Source organism: Semicossyphus pulcher, unplaced genomic scaffold (genome assembly GCF_022749685.1).
Source record: "Semicossyphus pulcher isolate SPU_LCO1_2020_fin unplaced genomic scaffold, fSemPul1.0.p SCAF_1, whole genome shotgun sequence".
NCBI classification, from domain to species: Eukaryota; Metazoa; Chordata; class Actinopteri; order Labriformes; family Labridae; genus Semicossyphus; species Semicossyphus pulcher.
The window spans coordinates 16,747,386-16,773,956 of record NW_027211603.1 but is presented as its reverse complement, the minus strand read 5'-3'; the positions used below and the strand labels follow the sequence as shown (position 1 = coordinate 16,773,956).

Sequence of the window (26,571 nt, the reverse complement as noted above, 5' to 3'; positions counted from 1 at the left end):
TTGTCTGTGTGTACAAATAGCGCATACTGTGGTATTTTGCTGCTTCATTATACCTGAAAACATTGCTTTTAACACTCGCATATTAGACTTGACATGAAACATAGAAACAGGTGAAGTTTGTATTTAGGCATAATGAAAGCTTTTGGCATTTTAGACTGAACTCCTTTAGCAGAAGTGCTGCTTTAAATGTTGTGCTGGGGTTTAAAGTCTTTACTTTAGGCTTGTGAAACAAATGTAAATTGTTGGAAAGAGATAATAACACATTTTTTTATGTAAAAAGAATCAACAGAAGTTACAACAGGTTTGTTTGACTGTCAGATTTGATTTCACTCAGAATGTCTAAAAAGCTTTTTTTCCACATGTGCGTCACAAAGCACATGTGCACAGTCAGGTGTGTTGTGTGCTGTGGATGCTGCATGTACTCTGTATAATGAACAGGGTGATTAGCATCCCCTAGACCCAGCACTGAGGCATTGCAGCCTGCTCATGTTTTTTATCGTGCTCTGCAATGTGCAGGGAGTTTCTCTTTCAGGAACAAACACACCAAATCTTACGTTCTCCATATGCCACCGTGGATATGTAGATTTTAATATTAGCTTTAAATTGTATGCTTATGGTTAGTTACATTCAGATTATTCAGGTTTATGTTATTGTTAGTCCAAACTGGGAGACGTTCAGTGCAGTGGTGATTTGTTATTGCTTTTAAACCCTAAGTAGTGTGAGAAATCAGGAGACCGAGTGAGGAAATGTTTACATATTCATTTCACGTCCTTTGAGTGCTTGTCATCCCTCAAATTGTAATTCCTTTTGTCTTTGAAGATAATAGGCCATAAATTGTCCTTGTTTGTGAGCCAACTCCCTGAAAGCTCAGTGTTTATGAGTTTTACCACGAGGTGTCTAATGGCCCGGCAGCAGTGTTGTGTCTCTGAACGTCCTGTAAAGGTGAACGCCATGTCGTCCCGTTTGTTCAGCGGCCCTGAAGATTAATAACGCCTCTGCTAATTAATATGGCCTCTCAATTTCCCGTCTCAGATTTTCCCTTCTTGCAATCATGTCATGCGGCCGCACGAAACTCTGTCTCTGTACAGTTTTGTTCTATAAATGCAAATTTGTATTATAATGGGAATAAGAAATATGACGAGGAAGTAATAGGAAATGATTTCATATGTACCTTCAATATCTTTAGTTCAAGGTTTCAGTTTTCTTCTTTGAAAGGAATGCATAATAATTACCCGAGAAGTATAAGATGAACACCGGCTGCCCTTTATTGCTCTGGGCCCTGACACCGGCTGTAGATTAAAAACCTGCATAGATATAGGAAAGAGGAAAAGACAATATTCAGGTATTGTTAGCATATCATTCAAAGAGAATGAATTTAGCACTTGGGGAGCAGAATCATCTCCATATTAATGGCCGGCTCGCAGAGGGAGTAGAGGTGAGGATTTTCTACATTGCAATGAGCAGAGTGGCGTCAGAAGCCCTCTGCAGCGTGAAGGTGAAAGGTTTTAGGGCGTTTGGGATCAGGGGACACATTTTTGACGATCTTTGGCTTTCTGTGGGCTGAGTTTAAGTTTGAGATGATTTTCAGACTGTGGCTGTTCTGGGCAAAGTGACAGTAAAGTTATGCAGCCTGGCCGGCGTGGACCGACTGGATGATAGGTTATATTTTTTACAACCGGAGGCCTGAAGCTGCCACGGCGAGACAGGAACTGTGGTAATGAGGGGGCCGAGGCTCCAGAGATGATGAGGACCCCATGTCAGTCAGTCAGTCAGTAGGAGGGGAATTCCCCACACCAGGAATCTTTCTCCCATCTCCCACTTCCTTACATATTTTACTGCGATGCACATTTTAAAATAGGGATAACCTTTTTAAAGGACAACGCTGTGATTGCACTCGTAACCGTTCTGGTTCAGCCTGTGCTGTGTCAGTCCCTCTGTCCAGCCGCCATCTTTTTTCCCCCTCTAAAAGCACAACAAGGCTGTGATTGCTCCAGAGACCAGTGCAGTGTGCTGACAGCCCCTTTGCTGCCTGAATAATACAGTCCGGCTATACGAGGTGAGACAAGGTGCCAAAGTCCAATTCACTTACGGGACTCGACAGCACAAAAGCCTCTGGTTTACGGAAAAGGGGCATGAATTAATAATCACCTAATTGACTCTTAGGGTTTTTTCTCCACTCCTGCTCTGCCTTTTGTGCTTTCAAACAAAAGCTCGAATGTATGTATCTGTCAGAGGAGCTTTGGTGTGGTCTGTGCCTAATGACCAGGCAGAAGAGGTCAGGGGAGCAGACAGACTCCTGAAAGACATTAAGGTCAATGGCAGAGGGGGAACCTTTAGTTATAGATCATTTTATAGAGCCTTATTACCCAAGGAGACCTTGAAAGTTACACTACAATCATACAGGGCCTCTTGATGAACATTTTTACAACTGCTCCGTCTGTATCAGAAGCTAAAACTCACTAGTAGTCGATAAGCTGTTTTTCACATTTACCGCACATCTCGGCCCTTTTCTGGTCTCTCTTGACAGCGCATTGTTCCTGTAATAGCGTTGACCCTGCTCCATTAGGACCCAATGTTTCGGTCATTGGTTCTGATCTGTTCGTCTCACATGTTCTTGGACAGCAGTGTCCAATCTGCCGTACCAAAAACTGTACGACCAAAAAACCCTCCAAAACTGTTAACTCTATTTCATTCCCAGCTTTCAGATGTTTCGCTCGTTTTTTTCATCACCTTTGACAAGGAAAAACAGGATACAGTACTCAGAGGTTAGTCATGGTGTAGGATTCTCAAGAGAAGGCGATTGATCAGATTTATGGAGTCCTAATTGGCCGTGACGAGAGAGACTGCGTGTGAGTAAGCCACCCCGGCCCTCCATCTGTCCCCCTGTCTCTCAGTCTCTCTCTCACACACACATAAACATAACACACCAGGAGCTAGAGAGCTGGTTTGGGTCCCTCTACGGCAGCTCTCCGGGGCTGTAGCATAAACAGCCACTTGCTTCACCTCTCTGGTGCTCACTGAGTAATTGTGAAAGTGGAATATACTTATAATCAATTATGTTTATCCTCTTAATCAAGAGGCTGAGAGGATACTTGTGTCTACTTAATCCATGCTTACTTTCTGTACGTGTGTACGTTCTAGTTTTAGCACACGTCCTGCACTACCTGCTCTTATTGTCACATCCCTTATCCTTTACAGTCTTTTTACACTTTAAATAATTTCCTGTAAAAAGTATGTGAGACATATTAAAGTCAGCTCCTGTACTTATTTCTTTCTAAATGAGCGAAAGCAATGCGACTGGCGTGAGATCACCGTCCTTGTTTTCCTTGAGAGATGCGTTCAGGGGAAGTCGGGGTGGAATCAAGTGGAGTTGAGGAGGAGGAGGAGGAGGTGTTGGAGGAAGTGGTGAGGACAGGACCATGACTGAGAGGTTAATGTCAGGGAATGGGAGGTTCCTTTTGTTTAACATTCCCTTTGTTTATTGGCGGATGTGTTTAATAGGATTGACTGTGACTGGACCCTAATAGGGCCTCCCTGGCTGATCCCGGTGTCTCTGGGAGATCTTGCAGGCTGCTCCGTCCAAAGCCAGGTCCCCCACTGGGTAATCAGCTCAACTGCCCTCGTCCTGATTGGAGCTGACATTTTAATGTCTGGAGCAGGAGCGTGGTCAGCCCTGCTTAACCTGACCCCGCCGCCAAACCACTCCCCCCCCCCTCCACTACCAATGCCCTCTGTTCTCAATTTGCCCTTCCAGGACTGTACAAATCAGGCCAAATTTAACTCTTTATGGGTTTGTTAGGACTCGGCAAGACACCTCTTTAAGTTTCAAAGTGAACTCTTTCCACTTGTGACAAAGCGTGGTGCTGCTGCAGCTCCCCCATGCTGGCTACATGTGGATTTGGCTTCTCTGTGAGCCGGAGCTTAACTCAGCGCTCAGCTGCGATGCCTCTCTGTGTGCCACCTCTGGTTTCTCCTTTGCTTTATAAGGAAGAAGAGTTTTAAAGGGGATGGGGATGCTCTTGTTTGAGGCCTTGGTCTGCAGATGTGGAAAAGTCATGATATTTTGTTGCGTTAAAGGTATTAGCTTATTAGACATTCAGTTTGTGAGGTATTGTGTGACTGTGATGTTAATTTAACCCTAACCAACAACGACAGCAGCCGTTTTGATACATGTCAGCAGACTGAGAACCAAACCTGTTGATATGCTTAAATATGACTCATTATCAGTCTGATGCCACCTTTAAGCCCAGTGGCAGCTTTTTATGTCCTGAATCTTTGAATCTTTTGAACCTTGGTGTAAAATGAAAGCTTGTTGCCGCATGCATCCAGGCTTTGAGTGAATTTCATGATTTGCTCAGAGGTTTGCCAACAGCCTTTCTGATCTTGCTGTCCCCTTTTTCTCTTTGTCACAGAACTACAGTATAACACACTGGAGAAGGCTTATGGCTGGTTACAGAAATAGCTGAAACTGAGAGTTTCACTGGTGTCGCCCCGCTTATAGAAACAAAGAGCTGAGGAAGTGCTTAAGCTGGATCAAACTGCAGGCACTGCGTGATGAATATAATTTCTGTCCTGATCCCTTTAAAAGATCCAATTCTAACAGTCAAAGAATTAAAACTGTGAATATTTTTGTTTCCTTTTCATCTTCCTTGTGAATCCTGTCAATACAAACAAAAACAGAATGTATTTAAATGCACAAGATGTGATAGAGATTAGCTTTGTTCTTAAATATGCTTTAGTTATAATATCAGGATCAAAAGATTTGTGCGCACCTTCCCTCAAGTTTAGAAACTCATGTGGCCTGTTGCACTGCATTCAGCTGTTTGTGGTCTTGTATGATATTTCGACAAGCCTATGTTGATAAAGACAGCTCATAAGAAAAGCACCGTAAGAAGACAGGAGGACAGAAGTTTTTTTATGGGGCAACAACACAATGTTTGCCTGATTCCCATTAAATGCAGTTATATCACATTTAAGAAAGACACTCCAGAGCTCTTTATCCTCACTGTTATTGATTGACCTGCTCCCAGGCTGCACGTTGTCTTGACATGTCTGCTCTTCCTCTCTTTATCCCTCTGTGTGAATGTTCAGCGGTGACCGGCCACCAAGAGCGGCACCAGTCAGATTCCCCGATCCCCTCCAAGAGGCCCTCCTCGCGTTCCGAGACCTCCGAGAGCCCGCTTTCCTCGAAGCGTCCCAGGACGGCTGAGAAGAGCGCGGCGGAGCAGGTGAGAGTTTCATACTATCGATGTCCTCAGATGTTCGTACAACACTCTCTCTTTGAATTAGGGGAGTCTTGCTGAAGGTTATCTTATCCTCAATTACCAGGCCCTCATTATCAGCTTCAAACTTACACATCAATTAAAATGAGAAATGTAAAATATACTTCTAATATACTTTAGTAATTTAGTTAGTTAGTTATCTCTGTGACCTTTTTATATTATGCAGGCTTCTTTTCCAATCTACTCCAAATTATTTTAACATTTCTGCTTCAGTTGCACTGCTAATTGTATATAAGGTGGAAAATCAATATAGTATTTGACAGATGAGAGCACTTTGAAGTGGGTGCCAAGACTCAGTGGTGCTCAGTATTACACAGCGGTCTGTGATCAGAGGGATCTGCCTGCTCGAGGGAGAGGGGCCCTCCTGATCTGCAGCTCCCTCTTCGAGCAGGCCCACCTTCCTCACAGCACCCATTTCACCCCATTAACCCCCTTTTTCTCCCGTTCTCTGTCCCCGCCTCTACCTTCACCCAGATGTACCAGTGCCCCTACTGCAAGTTCACCAACACGGATCTGAATCGACTCAGAATGCACGTGATGACGCAGCACTCTGTCCAACCCATGTTACGCTGCCCACTATGCCAGGACATGCTCAACAACAAGATCCACCTGCAGTTCCACCTCACACACCTCCACAGCGTGGCTCCGGACTGTGTTGACAAGCTCATTGCCTCAGTAAGTCAAGTTCTTACCTCATTTTCATATTTCTCCAACAGCGATGTGTCCTTTCCTTTGCCAGCCTGCGCATTTCAAGGTAAAGTTGGTCTGTGTTTTCTAGTTGTAACAGGGCAAAGTAAATACACATTGTTTATTCTGGTCATCCACTGCTGTAGCAAATAGAACACAGAAGTACTTAAGGTGATGCATTATCCAAAATAATATAATTCAGGCAATGCAGTTGAACAAAAAGTACAACACATGAACAATTGTGTGGCCTTGCCGACTGGCTAAGCTGTACTGAATACAAAGCACATGTCTAAGTTAGATTCAAATATCCCTATCCACTCAGCCACATATTGTGCTTCTCATTATCTCCACAGTCATTTACATTTTGTCTTACAGGCAGGAAAACAAACACATTCAAAAGTACAAAGCTATGTAGACGCAACATATTGCTACTTATACACAATACAACCGCTCCCATTGGACACAGTGGGTTAAAGTACAGCGTAAGGATTCAGCAAGAAGATGAGTCCTCTGCTCCTACTCATCCCTCACACTCTAGAGGCAGCAAAAGTCATCGCTCTTCTAAACATTCAGTCATTTATCAAACACCAAAAATGCTGTTAATTGCAAAATGAAAAGTAATCTTTTTAAGATGGTTATTTTCCCTCTTTTTTAATGTCTTAATGTGCCCATCAGCAGAGAGCCTTTTACAGGATTTCTACTAATCACACTCTTTCTTAGCCACGTCTGTGATCACCTGTGTGCGAGTCAAAACAAAGCCTTTCATCATGAATATGTTAAAATAATTGTGACACAGATTAATCACATTTTAATGAACACTTTCCCAACTACATGAAATTCAAGTACAAAAAAAGGAAATGCTACTTTTCACTAAAAATCACCCGTAAATAGAGTCTCATAAATATTGCGTGTATGTATGGACTGTGTAGAAAAAACTTCTAAAGGAAATAAGATGCTAAATTTATAGTCTTTGTAGCTTGAGTCATGTGATCTTTAACTCTTAAGCACTGATGCTGCTACATTTATATTAGCTGCAATGCACTGGTGCGCCCTTCTCTACCTACAGAGAACAATTTCTTTGCCTCCTTTAATGCTCATCAAGGGGAAATAAAATTTTATTTGCCCTGTTTTCTTATAAATCACTGAGCAAATCTTTGTTCTGTTCTCTCCTGTGAAACTAAATAGCTTGCTGGACAATCACCGAGTAAAACATTGCTCTGTCTGCTGCAGAGCCATCTTCATCCCCCATCCAGAAAGTAAATGGCAAGCACATTAGTATGGTAGACGGCAATATTTATTTCTTTTATAGAGGTAGTAATGTACTGAACCACTACAAGAGCACCCTGATAGAACAGCGGTAATATAACACACATTAAAGCTAGTACCTTTTTATAACTGGTGAATGCAGACGGAGAGGTACTTTATCCTTTTCACATGTCTGAGGAGAGGAGCCTAATTAATTCTGAAATAGGTGACTTTTATTTCTTGCCAAGCATGCATAATGATGCATTCACTCTCCCACCCTTCATCCCTTCATCCACCCATCTTCTCTGCATCTGTCCTCCCTCTTTTCCCTTCCACCCCATGTCTTTCATGCCTCTCTGTCTCATATATAGTACACATATACAGCGCAGCATATATATTAAATATACAGACACTCCTCCAGTCGTCCCTCTCTCACTCTATGTCTCATTTTCTCTCCCTGTAAGATAGGGGTAATGAAAATAATTGTGCTTCATTAATTCTGAGTCCGGCTGGATGATAGCCATTTTGAACTATGTTTGCCAATTAGGCGGTCCAAATTAAAAGTGACCTTGGGATACTCTGCTCTTTCCACTTATCGTCTAATGAAGCAGTTGTCTAGAGACACTTTGTAATGTAAATTATTGCTTTTTTTGTTTTGTTTTTTTCTCTTATGGTGCTGCATGCATTCATTTTCCACTTTTTATTTTCAAGAGACAGCAAGGTAACAAGACAAAAAAGGACCTGGCTGGTTCTTTTGTGCTAAATTGGTGGCAACACGAAGCACAGAGTCCTGTACCATGCAATGGACAGTGTTAATGTCCTGCCTAACCTTGAACATCCTGTTGTTTGAGACCTATTCTGCTCCATTTAGATCTGGCCTATAGGCTATATGACATGCTACAGTACTTTCAGCTGCGTTCTCACTGGGCCTATTAGAGGAGTAATCAGAAAGCATATGGTACTTATGATCAATTAACCAAAGCAACAACCACACAGATCTGATCTTCAGTTCCATCAGACATTTATCAGAGTTTACATCAGTAACTGAATGAGCACATTTCATATTCTCTGACTATTATCAATTGATTGTGGTATGTAATTTTTTAAAAGTATAATTCATAGTTAAACTAACAGGAAGCACAAAGAGAGAGCCGGGGGAGAAGCTGGATAAAGATGTGAAATAAAGGTCCCCATCCAGAATTGAACCAGGAAATGACTAAGTCTGCTTCCTTACCCAGATGAAGTTTTCCCCCCATTTTTCTCCTTCATTGAATTTTATTTAATATTACTTTAAAGGACCACCCACAAGTCATCAGGCTATAAGAGTAAAAGGTGAAGAGGGCCATAAAACGGCTCAGCAGAGAAACAGAAGAGAAAATAGGTAGGAGGATTTTGGTGGGGTGGTGTGAATTGAAATGCAGCATGTAGAGTGAAGCTGATTACTCTGTTTGAGGAGTTAATTGGAGGAAGGTGAAAAACACAGGCCCCCGTCTTCCAAGCTCACCCAGTTTCAGCCCGTGATTATTGTTAAATAGCAGAGTGTTAATGAGAGAATTTGATGAATTATCAGGTTTGTGAAAAGAGGGAGAAATAGAGAGAAAGTTTGAGGAGAACAGCAGGAATAAACAGAGATGGCTGTCATTCACACATGATCGAGCAGGGAGAATCTGGGATCCTCTCTGTGCTTTTTCAATCAATACTTATTTGTCCTTGAAATTTTCCAATTAGAAAAGTAACAAGAAAATAAAAGTTTGAAACACATACCTTCTTATCAGCAATGACGTTGTTTTACTTTTTGATTTATTGAAGATCACAGTCTAATTTAGCAATCATTTTAAAATGTATCATTTTTTAATTTAGGTGGCACTTACAACTATATATACTACAGACATAGTTTACATACTTTTTTACACACTTTTTTGTATTAGTTCTGTTTTTATCAGTTCCCGTAATAAAGCTTTTTAGCTGGCTAAGAGACTCTGGCTTGAGGTCACTGGTCCTAACTGGCACAGGACTGTGAAAACTTAGTCTGTGAAAAGCAATCAATGTTTTTTTATGCACATGTATTTGTTCTTGTTGATTGAATTATATGAAAATGGTACCATACAAATGTGTGAGGATATCCGCGTTTCCTCTCTTATTTCTGTTTTTAATATAAATGATCCTTTGTGCTGTGTAACCATCTAACCAACTTCTCTTACCACCTTCTTGGTAAATAACTTGTCTATTGTTTCACTGTAGTTTTCTTTCGTAATCATTTAAACTGAAATATTAAGTTACATATTCACTAAAAAAGATTATTCACGCTAGACTTCCTTTGTGCTTTGTTTTTCCAGGTAACAGCAAGTGAAGCACTGCCAGCAAGCATGTTTATACCTGTACCTAGTCCAGAGAGAGAGTCCCAGAGCACCCCTCACGCCACAGCCAACTCTAACTCAGAAGAAACCAAGAAACAAGCTGGTTAGTATCTGACCCTGCGTGACTTTTATCCTATACAAAATCTTACTAAAAACTGTTTCTTAAAACATATTAATTACACTAGTTTAAACTCTTTGTTCTGTTATCTAATGAGTATGTAATCATGGGTAATCATTGCTTGGTGTGCAATAAATCAGAACACAATGTTATAATGTTATAATTGTAAACTCAATATTGAGTCAAAAGCTGTTCATTAATGAATTCTTCTTGTTTTGGTTGATTTCTGCACAGATGTCTCAGAGGCTGATCCAGAGAAGGGGGTGTCACTCCCCACAGAAATGGCCGAAGCTCGAAAGTCCCCTCTAGAAGATCAACAATCAGAGAGGGACGATGCCACTGGATTCCTGTGCTGGAAGAAAGGCTGTAATCAAGTGTTCAAGTCCTCCAACTCCCTTCAGATGCACTTCAATGAAGTTCACAATAAAAGGCCCCAGTTGCCTGTTTCAGATCGCCATGTGTACAAGTACCGCTGTAACCAATGCAGCCTGGCCTTTAAGACTGTAGAGAAGCTCCAGCTCCATTCACAGTACCATGTGATCAGGGCGGCCACCATGTGCTGCCTCTGCCAGCGAAGCTTCAGAACACTACAGGCCTTGAAGAAACATCTAGAAACTAGCCACCTGGAGCTGAGTGAAGCGGATATCCAGCAGCTTTATGGAGGCTTATTGATGAATGGTGACATTATGGTAATGGGTGACCCGTCCCTTGGTGAGGAGCATGGAGGTCTGTTAGAGGATGACAAAGAGGGAGATGAAAGTGACCCAGAGGAAAAACAAAGCCCAACAGGGAGCGACTCTGGCTCACTGCAAGAAGATTCTGGATCTGAGCCTAAACGTGCTTTGCCATTCCGAAAGGGCCCCAACTTTACTATGGAGAAGTTCCTGGATCCATCTCGTCCTTTCAAGTGCACAGTATGCAAAGAGTCTTTTACACAGAAGAATATCCTGCTGGTTCACTATAACTCTGTCTCCCACCTGCACAAGGTGAAGAGGGCTCTTCAGGAGTCCACTACTGGCCAGCCTGAGCCCACCAGCAGCCCTGACAACAAGCCATTCAAGTGCAGCACTTGTAACGTGGCATACAGCCAGAGTTCGACTCTAGAGATCCACATGCGCTCTGTTCTACACCAGACCAAGGCTAGAGCAGCCAAACTTGAAGCAGCTGGAGGGATCACTAGCTCTGCAAGTGCTACTGGTTTAAGTGGTGGGGGGTCTAACATAAGAACGTCAACATCTAGTCCAAGCCCAGCCAGCAACTCAACTACAAGCGCTACCAACCACAGTTCTTCTGGGTCTCAAACAACTCAGAGCACTCATGGAGGAAACCATATGAGCCAGACTCATAGCATTGAAAGCCTGGGAAACTCTTCAATCAGCTGCCATTCATCGCCATCTGAGAACCATGAATTAAAAAAGTCTAAATTTTCAGACATACTGTCTGCAAGGGGGCAACAACAGCAACAACAACAGCAACAACAACAACAACAACAACAACAACAACAACAACAACAACAACAACAGCAGCAGCAGCAGCAACAACAACAGCTTCAGCAACAACAGCAATTGGCTCAGGCTCAAGCCCAAGCTCAAGCCCAGCTTCAGCAAGAGCTACAACAGCAGGCTGCTCTTTTACAATCACAGCTATTCAACCCAGCACTTCTGCAGCACTTCCCAATGACGACTGATGCACTTCTCCCCCTGCAACAGCAGCAGTTGCTTTTCCCTTTCTACATCCCCGGTGCAGAGTTTCAGCTGAACCCAGAGATCAGCCTCAGTAATTCACTCGGCCTAGCAGGATCCTCGACCTCCTCACTGCTGGAAGATCTAAAAAACTCAGCCCAGCAGAGTTGCTTGCAGCAGCAATTGATGCACCACCACCTTCAGCAGCAACATCAACATCAACAACAGCAGCAGCAGCAACAGCAGCAGCAGCAACAACAGCAGCAGGCTCACTCACAGGCTCAGGGGCAGATGGCATTGCTGCAGCAGAGTGCATCTCTCCTCCAGCATGTTGAAAAAAAGCAAAGACCTTCCTCCTCTCAGAATGAGAAAGACAGAGAACTACAAAGAGAGAAGGACGCCGCTGAAAGGAATGAGGATTATGTTAACAAAGATTCTTCAGACAGCAAGTCCAAAGAAAAAAAAGACATTCAGCATATTTCAATAAACATCAACCATGATACAGGCCTGCCTCCACCAAGGATTGCCTCAGATGCTCGGGGGAATGCAACCAAAGCCTTGCTGGAAAATTTTGGGTTTGAGTTAGTAATTCAGTACAATGAAAACAAACAAAAAGCTCAAAAAAAGACAGCTGGACCTACAGGATCAAGTGGTCCAGGTGGGATAACAAGAGTGGTGGACCCCATTGAGGGATTAGAGAAACTGGAATGTGAAGCCTGTGGCAAGCTGTTTTCAAACATACTGATTCTAAAGAGTCACCAGGAGCATATCCATCAGGCTTTCTTTCCATTCCGATCCCTTGAGAGATTTGCAAAGGAATACAGAGAGCATTATGATAAACTCTATCCACTGAGACCCCCTACACCAGAGGCTGCTCCCGCTCCTCCACCGCCTCCTCCTCCACCTCCACCTCCTCCTCCACCCCAAAGAGCTCCCACACCAAATATCCCCGTCTCTTCTGCCTCTCTCACACCTCCGACGGTACCTACTCCGCAGCCACAAGTTACGATGGCACAAATTTCCATGCCAATGGATTTGCCGCTGTTCTCTCCGCTCATGATGCAGTCCATGTCCCTCCAGTCCTTGCCCACTCAGATGAATCCCCAGATGCCATCTGTTGAGCCGAGCTTGGCTTCAGACCTGGCCCAGCTCTATCAACAGCAGCTTACACCAGCAATGCTACAGCAGCAGCAGAACAAGAGGCCAAGGACGCGCATAACCGATGACCAGCTACGGGTGCTGCGACAGTACTTTGATATTAACAATTCACCAAATGAGGAACAGATTAAAGAGATGGCAGACAAGTCAGGGCTCCCACAAAAAGTCATAAAGCACTGGTTCAGAAACACTCTTTTTAAGGAGCGACAGCGCAATAAAGATTCGCCATACAACTTCAACAATCCACCAACGACAACATTGGAAGAAACAAAACCTGACTCTAAACCTCCTTCCCCTGAACCCCAGAAACATGACTTATATGGATCTAAGAGATCATCCAGGACTAGATTTACTGACTACCAGCTGAGAGTGCTACAAGACTTCTTTGATGCCAATGCGTACCCCAAAGATGATGAATTTGAACAGCTCTCCAACCTTCTGAGCCTCCCCACTCGTGTCATTGTTGTGTGGTTCCAAAATGCTCGACAGAAGGCAAGGAAGAATTATGAAAACCAGGGAGAGGGAGCGAAGGAAGGTGAAAGACGAGAACTGTCAAATGACCGCTATATCCGCACCTCAAATCTGAACTACCAGTGCAAGAAATGCAGTCTGGTTTTCCAGCGTATATTTGACTTAATAAAACACCAAAAGAAGCTGTGTTACAAAGATGAAGATGAGGATGGACAGTATGACAGCCAAAATGAGGATTCACTGGACCTCTCCAATGAATGTTATACTCCTTCTGGGTCTTCCTGTCACACCCCAATGCCCTCCTCTTCAAGTCTCTGCCCACTTCCACCATCCACTTCAGCATTCTCACACCTCCCATCCACTGAAAAAGAGGAGGCATCACCAGCAACCACCTCAAACCTCTATGATGAGAAGCCCAAGCAGTTACCGGAAATGTCCGCTGATGTACGAGAAACCCAAACCACTATTAAGCAGGAAGTCGTGCATCAACCCCAGTCTGAGGTGCAACACCATAGACCTCAACGAGAGGAGAAGATTCAAAGTATGTCCAAATCCCTTAAACATTCATCTTCTTCCTTCTCTCAGCAGCAACAGTGTGGTCCCTCAGCCTCCCAGACAAGCCAGGCCTCATCGCAAAGCTCTCACCTGAGCCTCAATGCACACCTGACCTCTGCCACACAACAACTGGCACAACAGATGATCCCTTACCAGTGTGAGCAGTGCAAAATTGGCTTCCCCTCCTTTGAACACTGGCAGGAACACCAGCAATTACACTTCCTTTCTGTGCAAAATCAATTCATCCACCCTCAATTCCTTGACCGTCCAATTGACATGCCTTTCATGCTATTTGATCCCAGCAACCCTCTCCTAGCTAGTCAGCTACTCTCTGGGGCAATGCCACAGATACCTAGCAGCTCTGCCACCTCTCCGTCCACCCCCACTTCCACCATGAACTCCCTGAAAAGGAAGTTAGAGGAGAAAGCTGGCACTAGCCCGGGAGAGAACGACAGCACAAATAGTGGAGAAGAGCCACAGAGAGACAAACGGCTGAGAACCACCATCACACCTGAGCAGCTAGAGATCCTTTATCAGAAGTATTTATTAGATTCGAATCCTACTCGGAAAATGCTCGACCATATTGCCCATGAGGTTGGATTAAAAAAGAGAGTAGTGCAAGTGTGGTTCCAAAACACCAGAGCTAGAGAGAGAAAGGGCCAATTTAGAGCAGTAGGGCCAGCTCAGGCCCATCGCAGGTGCCCTTTTTGTCGAGCTCTTTTTAAGGCAAAAACTGCCCTAGAGGCACATATCCGCTCTCGTCACTGGCATGAAGCCAAACGTGCTGGATATAATCTAGCTCTCGCTGGTATGTTACCAGAACATGAGGTAATGCAAATAAAAATGGATGCTTTAGATGCAACAAGTTACTCCCAGCTGGCCCCATCAAACAGCGATGGACAAAGCTCCTCCATGTCACCAGTGAACAAAGGCATGGACTTGTCTCCCCGAGCTTTACTGAGCCCTTCTTCCATCAAAGTCGAGGGAATGGAAGATTTTGAGAGTGCAACTATGTCCTCTGTGAACCTAAGCTTTGATCAAAGCAAACTGGATAATGACGACTGTTCTTCTGTGAATACGGCTATCACAGACACAACCACAGGTGATGAGGCCAATGCTGATAATGACAGTGCTGATGCAAAGCACAGCCAAAATAGTGGTGATTACCTGTCTAAGTCTGGGGGCTCAATCCCCATCATGGAAAATGATGACCAAATGTCCTCAGGGCTGGTCAGCCCTGCAACAAGCTATTATGCTAAGGACTATGAAAATGAACATATAATTGACCACAGTGAAACGTCGAGCCTGGCTGACCCCTGTTCACCAAGTCCTGGAGCCTCAGGTACCAGGAGCATTGACAGCGGAGATCGGCCTGGCCAAAAGCGCTTCCGAACCCAAATGACTAACCTCCAGCTGAAAGTGTTAAAATCCTGTTTTAACGACTACAGGACACCAACCATGCTGGAATGCGAGGTACTTGGCAATGACATTGGACTTCCAAAGAGAGTTGTTCAAGTTTGGTTTCAAAATGCACGTGCCAAGGAGAAAAAGGCGAAGCTCAACATGGCCAAGCACTTCGGAATAAATCAGACATCCTACGAGGGGCCGAGGACTGAATGCACTTTGTGTGGTGTCAAGTACAGTGCTCGCCTCTCTGTTCGTGATCACATTTTCTCACAGCAACACATCTCTAAAGTAAAGGATACCATTGGCAGCCAGATCGATAAAGAGAAAGAGTACTTTGACCCAGCCACTGTCCGGCAACTTATGGCCCAGCAAGAGATGGACCGCATTAAGAAGGCCAATGAAGTTTTAGGACTGGCACAGCAGCAGGCCATGCAGCAGCAGGGGATGTTTGATAACCCTGCAATGCAGGCTTTGAATCTCCAGTCAGCCTATACGAATCTGCAAGGCATCCCACCTGTCCTTTTGCCAGGGGTTGGCAGCCCCTCTCTTTCCAGCTTTAACTCATCTAATTCAGGTATGTCCTAATTTATACAGCTGAAATTTAAGGTGCAGAGTTGCAGATGGGGTTTTTAAATGAACAGTAACTAATTAACTAGAGTAACCATATAGTAATTTACTATGTAGCACATAATATTTACACACTTATAATAGTTTTTCTTCCATCAATATGTTCTATCTTCTCATTTACATTGGCACACACACTGTAGAGGTGTAACATGATATACTGGTAATAGCCTTTTGCTAATGTTAGCATGCAGCACTAAATACAGAACCGACTAGCCTTACTTTGTGTATATAAGCTTATTTTCAATCACATGGCGATATGCCAGTACATCCTCTGTGTGTATTTTATATAAGGAGAATCTTTTTAGTTAAAGGTAAATAATCCTGTAAAAAATATTTGTAAAATATTATATTATATAATATAATATTTGTATTTGTCCACATACTGTCTATCCACCCATTTATTCCTACATTCTTGTCTGTGTCTGTACAATTCCAGCTTTAACTCCTCCAAAACCTTCAAACCTCCTGAACATGCCTGGTGCCAGTGTTCCCTCACCTAGCCTCCCCACATCTGGACTGCCCAACAAGCCTCCCTCCTCATCGTCTCTTGCCGCATCCAGCCCAGCCCAGACCAACACGTCTGCTTCCCACTCAAGCCCAACATCCACGTCAAACTCCACTTCCTCAACTACCCAGTCCGGCTCCCGGTCTGAACACCCCAAAGAACGCGATGCTGAGAGGGTAAGAGAAAAGGAGAAGCCCAAGGAAAAGACAGAGAAGCCCCAAACTCCATCGTCAACTGGAAGCACCCCTGCCCCTTCCACTTCAGCCGCCAGCGCCAAGAAAGAGAAGCCAGACACAGCTGTACCTGCCACCTCTATGCCCACACCTGGCATGGAGTATGTGGTAGACCCTGCCCAGCTTCAGGCCCTACAGGCTGCTTTGGCATCAGATCCAACAGCTCTCCTCACAAACCAGTTCCTGCCCTACTTCATGCCTGGCTTTTCCCCGTATTACACCCCACAGATCCCTGGGGCTCTCCAGGGGGGCTACCTGCAACCAATGTATGGTATGGAAAGTCTCTTCCCTTACAACCCAGCATTGTCACAAGCACTGATGGGCCTGTCTCCAGGGTCCCTGCTGCAGCATTACCAGCAATATCAGCAGAGCTTGCAGGAGGCACTACAGCAACAACAGCGGCAGCTTCAGCAGATCCAGCAACCCAAGGCGAGCCAAACTCCAGTTCCCCCACAAACCTTGGGGGATCGCAAAGAATCTGCCAAAGATCCAGTGAAAACAGAGGAGCAAAAGGGCAATCCCCATAGTGAACCCCCCACTTCCTCTTCCTCCTCCTCCTCTCATAGTAAAGTCCCCTCCGAGCAGAACGAGATGGATGGCAAAGCTGTGGACCCTCATCTAGACCAATATATCGTCCCCAAGGTGCAGTATAAACTGGCATGCCGCAAGTGTCAAGCAGTTTTCACCAAGGAAGACGCGGCTATTACCCACCTTAAATCGAACTGTTTTTTTGGTCAGTCTGTGGCAAACCTGCAAGAGATGTTGCTGCGTGTCCCCGGTGGCGTAGGTGCAGGGGCTGGAAGTCAGTATGACTGCCTGGCTTGTGACACCACGTTGGATGGGGAAAAAGCACTCAGTCAACACCTGGAATCGGCATTGCACAAACACAGAACAATCAAGCGATCAGCCAGAAATGCCAAAGAGCACGCTACTAGTTTATTACCTCACTCTTCAGCCTGCTTCCCCAATCCTAACACCGCATCTACCTCGCAGTCTGCCACTCATCCCATCAGCAGCCCCCCTCCCCCGCCAACAACATCAGCCACCATGCCATCATCTGCTGTCTCCTCTTCCCTGTGCTCCTCCTCGACTACCCCACTCAACACCACAGCTGCCGGCAAACCATGGCCCCAGGCCCCTTTCTCCAGAGCTTTAGCTGGGAAGCCCAATGCCAGTCCCTCCTCTTCTTCCTCCTCGTTTCCTCCAATGTCCTCACCTTCAACGGTTACCTCAAGTTCATTGAGCACCTCAGGAGTTCAGACCTCGATACCAACAGACGTCTTTACCGACGAGTCTGACTCTGACAGCAGTCAGAAGTCAGCAGACAGGCTGGGCAGGACGGCGGAGGATCCGCAGCAGCCTGGCTTTGTCAAAGACAGTAGTAGTTGTAGTAGTAATCTTGCTAGTGTAGGAACAGACTCCATCAGATTGTAAAAGAGCTTTCAGTGATGGACAATATTTAAAAAACACTAAAAAAGACAAAAAAAATCACAAATGGAAAAAACATAAAAAGCAGCAATGTTAAAAATACATTAAAAGTATACAAACCAATTTCAGAAAAGATGTGTAAAGACTAACTGCAATTCCAAAGCTTGTAACCAAAAATTTAAATGTTAGTGGATTGTTTTCCCATATCAACATGCTGGTTTTTGTTTCGTTTTTTGTTTTTTTTTGTTTTGGTTTTACTCAACTGAAATACATGCATACTAATATATGAGAATAGAAAAGATCGCTGCAGTTATGTTTTGGGTAATGGTAGAGGAATGCTGTACTATAAGGCATTGGACTGCCTCAAAGTTGACACATGGCCCAAGAACCCTTTTGAAGAAACACAAGTCAACAAGCTGTCCCTTCTTTTTGTAATAATTTCTACTTAATAGCACAGTCACAAAAAGCCAGTATGTACTGTATGGGAGAATAGTCTATCAGTTTTCTTGCTATTTAAGCATTCAGATACCAATGGCTTGCAAAAGAAGAAGAATAATGTAATGTCTATTTTATTCTCAGGTCAACAGCTCACAGATGTTTTTTCTGTTACAGAATCCATGTTTTACATCTTTCGTTTTCCAACAGAAGATGAGCATTTTTTCTCTGAACTTGATTTAATTACAACGTTTTTTTTTAAGTTGAATGACATTTTAATAAGGCATTGTTTCTGGGCATTCAAAAAGGGTAAATGATTTGCTGATTTCAACATTAGAAATTGTTTTGAAGGGGGAAGAGGAGGGGTCACAGTCCCATTATACCCACACAAAGGAGTGCATTGCAGGCATAATAATGGGCGATAAAAAGAGTTTTGATTAAAAAAAACAACCCTCTGTATTTATGATAGATATGAACATTTTTGGTGTTAAGTAGATTGTTGCATTGGAAATGAATTTAAACAGTATGGTAGGTTGAAAAAACTTTGTGTACATTTAGCTTTTGTATTGTCCAACTTTAAGACGCTTCATTTGATGTTGTCTTGGTCATTCCGATAGACTAGATTATGGACAGGTAATTTATCTCCACTTTATTTCTGTCTTATTCTTAACTTCTTGGGAAACGTTCACCCAAATGCCCCTCCTGACAAGGCAGGATCTTATTTTAGAATTATTTAAATTTATGGTTTGGTTGGTGTTGCGCTAACCAGACACAAAAAGATCCTGGGTGAAATATTGAAAGTTTTATTTTATTTAATTTTGCGTTACCTTTGTGCACTTATCACTGTCTGACTCCTATTTCTCACTCTACTTGTTCCTCTCTTCGCACTTATTTTTCTCTGCTCTCCTGTGTTTGTAGATATGTACACTACAAAGCAGGTCTTTTGTTCTTCATGTAGTGTGGCTACAGTCTTTATTTTCATTTTGACATTTTTGTTGTCATAAATGAAAATGAAAAAAGAATACTAATAATAATTCTCACGCTTTAAGACAAAAAGAAAATCCAAAGACTAAACACTTTCACCATTGGTGCATAAATATGAGAAAAGAGGCTTCTTTATACTTGAGAATTTGTTGCTGTTTTTAGTGGAAAGAAAACAAAGTTTTAGAAGTTAAAGGAGTACGCATCAGAGTTGCCGTTTTTGCTTCTTTGCAAGCGAACAGGTGGCTTTTTTACGTAAATACCAAAAACCAAAAAGGGCCCTTGTCCTTGCATTGTGGAGTAGCACCGTTACAGAGCCATTGCAGTTTGTAAGATAGAGGTTATTAATCTTTGTTTGACTTTTTGTCACATTCAAATGTCCATTTTTTTTAAGAAAATGTATAAGGTCTGGTCTTCAAGGACATACGTTTTGCTGCTAATGTAGAATTTTGAAAGAAAAAAAAAGAGTACCTAGATGCATGCTCATTTTGCTTTTGGCTAAGCTTTAACTAAAACAACAATAAACCAATTTCTTGCCTCTGCAACACCTTTTTTTTTTTCTTGTTGCAAAAACGGAACTTTGAAGACTGTGAATATATGTTCCAAAGGACATTTTGCCGATTTTCTTTTTGAACAGACCAAGGTTTAAAGCCAATGATCTATAACGTTTGTAAAGAACAGTGCATTCCAAATAACACAGTGGATTTTTCTTAAGCAAGGACTGATCCTGTTTCATTTAATTGCTTTTAATTGTCACAATCTATTTTTTCCTAATTTTTAAAGTGACTGTAAACTGTTGTGTAAATTTTTGCATCATTGGTTGCTGAACAAAGTGACCTCCATATGTCATTTTGTGCTGGCATGGAACATTGCTGAAAATCCCTCCATCCAGTCAAGGTTGTTGCTCACTTGTTAAGCAAGTAATAGTGGTTACCAAAAAATGTATATAATACATCTGGTACTGATGCGTCTCATAGGTTTAGTAACATTAATGCCAGTCAACATACAACTAGTCTCAGAGGGAAAGGATGGCTGTTTTGCTGAGGTGTAGTTTCCCCCTTCCTGGGAAATCCACCGGTGACTTGTTCCATGTGTCTGCAGGGTGCCACTTCCACGCTTAGATTACAGGATCTTAAAGGGACATCTTCATTCCAAAGCATTATTTCTGGAAAAAGAAGGAGGTTTTTTGAAGATGTCCCTTGATTTCAGATAGCTAGGATGCGTTCATGTCCAAAGAAGTCTCCCACTTCATTTTTTTGCAATGGAAATGGATGTGCATAGGTACCCCCCGCCCTCTCACTGATGATCCCATCAACTTAAAGTTTTATTTTTTAAACCAAAACCAAGACATATTTAAATTTGTGAAGAACTACTTTTTGGCCACTCTTGTATAGCCAATATATTCGCCCTGAGGAATACACGGCACAATCTCAGAAGTGTGTTTAAAGTGCTTTGTCTTGCAGAGCAGTGTGATCTGGTGTTAATACTACAGCATGCTGTTTAAAGTCAGGAGATTTGGTCTGCAGGCTTGCTTTATCTCTAAAATCCAGTTCCCTGAAATACTGTTCATATGTACCTTCTTTTTTTTTTTTTGGATAATTCTTAAGTTGTACAGTTTTCTCAAATAGGTTTGCTTTAGTTTTAATGACCAGATAATGTCAGACATGTTATTTTCTTATTTGTATTTTATTTTAGTTTATGTATATTAATTTCTATCATAAATTAACACTAGCTTTAATTTGAATTGCTGAAATTAAGAGACAAAACAAAAATATGACCTGGCCACTTTATGGTGTGATGATGTTCTTTATAATCATTGTTTCAACGATACTGTTTGCTCTTTTATTTCCAAAGTGTAATCTTTTGGGCTCTTTTGTGGACGACAGAGTGGAGGTCTCTACATCAGATTCAGCCAGCATGAACTGTGTGTGAGTTTGTATGTGCGTGTGCGTGTGTGTGAATGTGTGTTTCATAAGAGCCAGCATCAATTCAATTTTATTCTTGTTTGTCTTTTATTCTTTTATTCTTACCAAAACGAACTGAACCACAAAGCTGGATTATGAATAACTGAAATTTAGAAAAATCAAATTTTAAAGATCAGAAATGATTAAACCGAAGCACTGAGCAGTTTTTACTTTGATTGAATATATGAATGTGGCCAAAGCTTTATGCAGTCGAAACAAAAAGAAAAAAACGTTACAAGTTGTGCCCCAGATAACTGTATATTTTATTGTGGCACAAGATGCTATGGTGGATGGTTGGATCCACTGACTTACATTGGGATACTTGATTTAATGGACATTTACAAAGAGAGATAAAGACAAGGTTTTGCTGTAGAGGTCATCTTTCTTCCCACTGTGAAAACGAACGTGTACCTGTATACAGATATAGATATATTTAAAACAAGACATCAACTTTTTCTTTGTTTGTTTTTGAAATGAAGAAGGAATGAAAAAAAAAAAGGACTCTGGGAAGCTTTGGAGATCTTGTTAGGAGGACATGAGAGGCTGTGGGCACACCAAAACTGGGCATGGGAGCCGAAGGCAGGCTCGAAACAGCTTTAAAACCACCTCCTTATTTGATTACTGACAACTCTGTAATGGGAATGGACTCTGGAACCAATGGACATGTGTGACACAGAGAGAAAACTGAACTTAAGTGGCTCCAGCTGCCTCTTTCTCCTTTCTGTCTGTCTCTTTCTTTCTCCAGCTCTGCCTCTGCTTCTGCTCTTTGATGGACTTTTTTCCAAACTTCAGGACAGGATGGACAGAGATGCTTGCTTCATTTCTCCCTCTTCATGTCGCTACCCGTTTCATTTCCTCGTGCTTGTCTCTGGTTGACAAGTAAAAGCTCTCCAGTCAAATGGCGGCTCACCCCTCTCTCTGTTGATTGCATAATCTAAAGAGAGAGACATGAACAACAGAGAGAGGGGACGGGTTCTCGAAGCTGTCATTCTTAAAGAGGCAGTTACACTAAAAAAGCGTATTAACCAAAATTAACAACCAAACTAACAACCAAACAACCATTTGCTCCAACTTCAAAGATGAACTGTTACTTGGAGCTCTCTGTTCCTTTTGTGACTTCTGGTGCCACAATGTTTTTTTATGCTTTGAGTTTTTCTTTTTGTTTCCTTGAATTACTCCTCCTTCGAGCCTCATAAGCATGGCTCTGTGGCTCCAGGCAGCCCATCCGAGGGTAGAAAAAAACAGCCTTGCAATGTACAAAAAAGAGCAAGTTAAACCAAAAATGTTGTTCTTGATGTCTTTTCTATACTGTAGTCTTGTTAGCTTTTTTGTTACTGTAATTATATGATGAAGATTTCCAAACTGTACCAAATTACATGGAAACTAACATACATACAACCACATGGAACTTCAGACTTTTAAAGAAACTTTTGTCACAAAACCTTGTTGTCCTAGTTAAGTTGATTGTAGATGGTAATTGAATATACTCCTTTGAAAATATTTCATCAAGTATGTTTCTTGCTCATTGTGATACATTAAAAAAGTATGAGCATAAACTGCACTGGTGTGGACTCATCTTTGACTCAGTCAGTCCCTTCTACAGTACAATCGTTCATGGTTCAGATTAAGCTGTCAAACAAAGTATATTCCTAAATGTCTGTTAAATATTACAACACAAGGAGAGGCTGGGTAAGCTGTCATTAGCCGTATTACATGAACAACCACATCTAGCCTGGGTGGCTAACGTTAGCTACATTATAGGTTCATTACTTGTCTGATAAAATCAGTAATAACACTGCGTTACTGAGTCGGTATCTCCTTCCGTCTTTTATACTGCATCAGTGTTCACTCTGGAAAAGCAATATGAAGTGCAGAGTAAGCAGAGGGTAGTTCATGGGGCCTGGGAGTTTGGACCGTTCCCAATGAAAACAAAGGTGGTCCAGCTCAGCCTGTTTGGCAAAACTGAATTTTCAGCAGACATTAAGTCAAAGTAAAAACACTTGTTAGCCCCTGGCCCCTGTAAGATTCATGGTTTGTACCTTTAAATCCTCTGTATGAATATCATAGCAGCTTAACTCAGTTTTTAATTAAAATGTACAGTGAACTAGTCAGATCCTCTCAGCCTCTGACATCCGATCTGCCCATGTGATATATTTAGACTGCTGGTAGGGATCTGAAGTGCCCCAGCCTAATTGATACATATTAAGCAACAACTGTGAACTTCTTCCTAATTAGAGGTGGCTGTGTGCAGCTAATGTAATCAGAGGCACTGGAAATGAAGCTTGGATGAATGCAGCCTAAAATGAGATGCATTGTTAGGAGAAAGAATTAATAGAAGAAGAAATTATTCTGTTAAAAGTAAATCAAAACTGTGATCTCACAATAATAACCACACTTCTGGGTGTTTTACCTCGTCCGAGTATGGGCTAAACTATCAGTAAAATAGTGAGAGTTGCTCCGCACTGAAATGAGCAATTTGGCACAATTTTTATCACCAAGGAGTCTTTACATGCATTTATAGCTCAAATATATGACTACAGTTAAACTTATATTATGGTATTTATCATATAAGACAGGCATCATTGATAAAAATGTGCCATTATTTCAGCTTTGACCTATTTTTGTCACTGACTGTCTTCTGCAACATTTCAAATATATAAGGTAATATATCGTAATATAGCCATAAAGTTGGTGTTTTTTGAAGATAAGTTCTCATATTTCTTTTTTGTGAGACCTTACAAGTTTTATTTAGCTGTAACATTTTTGTTACATATTACGTAAAGGATTGAAATAATGCTATTTTAATTTGATTAAAGAATAGGATATGGATTACTTTTTTTTTTTTTAATGAAAAATGTTTTGATAATCGCTGTCAAAATGATGCTACTTTGTATGGACAACATAATAACAGCTAAACCCGGAGGAGCATCAAACCTCCTCACAGAGTTTAAGGAAGAGGCCATCATGTGTCAAGCAACAGGCAAGATTCATTGGCCATATTGAGCCAATTAACACGCAAGGGCACATCCCGAATGAATTAAAAACACCCTAATCCGATCAGTGTGAAAAGCAAGGCCATTTCCTTCACAGGCCCGGACCAGATGGCACTCACTCTCACATGCTGCAATGAAACAGGCCAGGCCCAGTCACACAGTGTGAAATTGGGTTAGTGCCTGAGTCTAACATAGGCCCAGGGCAATGTGAGCTCCCAAACCCATTCTCCCCTGGCCCAAAGGTACAGGGCCCACCATGCCAATCTGTGGCCCCATATTTAATTATCATTCTCAATGCACCTCACTAACTCAGTCATTTCAGCGAGAGGGGGAGCAGCTTCCTCCAGTCATTTGTCTCTTCAGACCAGTCAACCTTTTACATATCCCAAATAGGCCCTGACATACCGCTGAATTTTCCCTTTCATAGCACAGCAGACAAATACAGCTCTGTTGGATAGAATATCACAGACTCGGTTTGCACACTCTGACCCAAGCTGGGCGGTGTTACCATACTGAGGTCTAAGTTCTTACTTTGTTGGAATAATGGCTTGTTGGGGGTTTCCAAAGTTCTTTAGTATCATTTTTCAACCTTTGTAGAGAATGATTGCTACAAATGTTGGATAATTCTCGTCAAAATGACTTCAAAAGCAGTGGTTGTGCTATGTCTTCTTGGTCCTTGTCTTAAATAGAAAACATAGCTCTCTAATGGTTGCTTGGCTTTCAGGCTGGCATTACCACTTACGCAAAAAAAAAAGGCAGAAAATGAGGAGCAGAAGCTAAAACAGAACACATCACCACAGATTCCAGTATCCATTTCTACTCTGCTAGGTCAGAGCATATGTCTCCATCTTAGCCAGATATGTTATGCAATGAAGCTAACTCAAATTGTCTATCAGCATCATTGAACATATTCACACGTTGGCCATTTTGCTCAGATATCATGCTAAGGTTTGGGAGCTCAAATGCTGTTACAATGTCATACTGCTATGTTACAGTTTAAGTCATATAAATGTAGGGAATCTGACAATTTTTTTTTATTTCAGTGCTTCCAGATTGATCAGAAGCTAAAAGACAATAGATAATGAAAATAGGGACAAAAATCAGGCCACGTTTTAAGTTAAAACAACATATTTGATGACCGGTTAGCTACTGTCGGACAACAGCTAATGTTAGCATATAGCCACCTCTGAGCTTATCGGAGGAAGCTGAATGCAACACAACCTTTTGAAAGTGTTACATGATTCGATAAGTATTACCGGACTTACCTTTATAAAAACATTTGATAATACATTCGCTACCGCAGACAACAGCTAATGTAAGCACAAACCCGCCCTTTCTTGCTAACATTACTGTTAGCTAGGAATTTACGTCTTTTCAATCATATTGCACACCACTAACTCAAGGTTATGTTAGCATTCAGCCACTTCCTAAGCTAATATTAGTGAACAGCATTATTAGCTAGGAAGTGGCTGAATGCTAACCTTAAGGCACAGCACTGAGACATTACAGAATTTGAGTGTGACGTAAGAGGGTGATGAGAAATTGCAAACATATGTAGACTTTAAGCCAAGCCGGTCACAAATACTAATCCTGTTGGAGGCTATGGAAGAAGTTGGATATGTAGACTTGTGTGTAAACTCTTCTGACATGCATTGACGTAACAAATTGGAGTTTGTCACCAGAAGATACTGTCAACATATTTCTGTCTAAGCCAGTGAAAAACCCAGCTCAGCTAGCTGCTTTGTACATGAGCAGCTAGCATTGCCGCTGCCGAGGTTTAACCCCCTGACAAAGAGTGCCGAGCTTAAAAGCCACATAGTCCATAGTTCTTTTCCCATCACATACTCCTCTTCACTGTCTTCCACCCCCACACGCTCGTCTTCCGCTCCCCACATTGTCTCTTTTTCCCCTATCAATGTCAAAGCCAAATTACGCTGCAGCCTTGAGGACAGGTCAAACTAATTCAATCTAATCTGTCAGGTAAAATGATGGGTGAGCGACGATCAAAGGGAAATTGAATGGGATGAAAATATTAAAAAGGAGAAGTCGGTTTCTTGTGAATTGTAGCCTGAAGTTTCTTCATTCAAATGGGCTACCCCATCTTCACTTAGCTTTATACTGTATTCCCATAAAAAACTCAACAATATACATAAAGGTGTTCGCCCCCACCTGTGATGCTAAGTGAATGGCCTATAAACCCCTCCGCCCAAACTCCATCTCGCTGGCTTCCCACCCGCATGGGATCCATGCTGGAGAAGGCGTGGAGGGCGTCTTGGCAGGCTCGGGGCCTTTGCCGAAGCACTTCCCGTCTCCTGAACACAGGATCAGGTGTCGCCATTTTCACAGCACCTTCTGGTTTAGTTTAACAGGAAATGAGGTCCATCAGAAGGACTCTGACCAAAACTGAGCCAGAATGGGCCCTGACAGGCAGGAATATTAGCCT

At 42.4% G+C, this 26,571-nt stretch overlaps 1 protein-coding gene across 1 annotated transcript in view; it reads left to right on the top strand.

Annotated features, from left to right (window-relative positions):
• Positions 1-22,691, top strand: part of zfhx3b (zinc finger homeobox 3b) — a 130,750-nt gene extending 108,059 nt beyond the window's left edge. Inside the window, exons 7-11 of the mRNA XM_069657257.1 lie at positions 5,092-5,228; positions 5,757-5,957; positions 9,551-9,674; positions 9,924-15,536; positions 16,026-22,691. Of these exons, the coding sequence (XP_069513358.1) occupies positions 5,092-5,228; positions 5,757-5,957; positions 9,551-9,674; positions 9,924-15,536; positions 16,026-17,761 (7,811 nt within the window). The 3' untranslated portion in view covers positions 17,762-22,691. The remainder of the gene's footprint in view (positions 1-5,091; positions 5,229-5,756; positions 5,958-9,550; positions 9,675-9,923; positions 15,537-16,025) is intronic.
• The last annotated feature ends 3,880 nt before the right edge of the window (positions 22,692-26,571 follow it).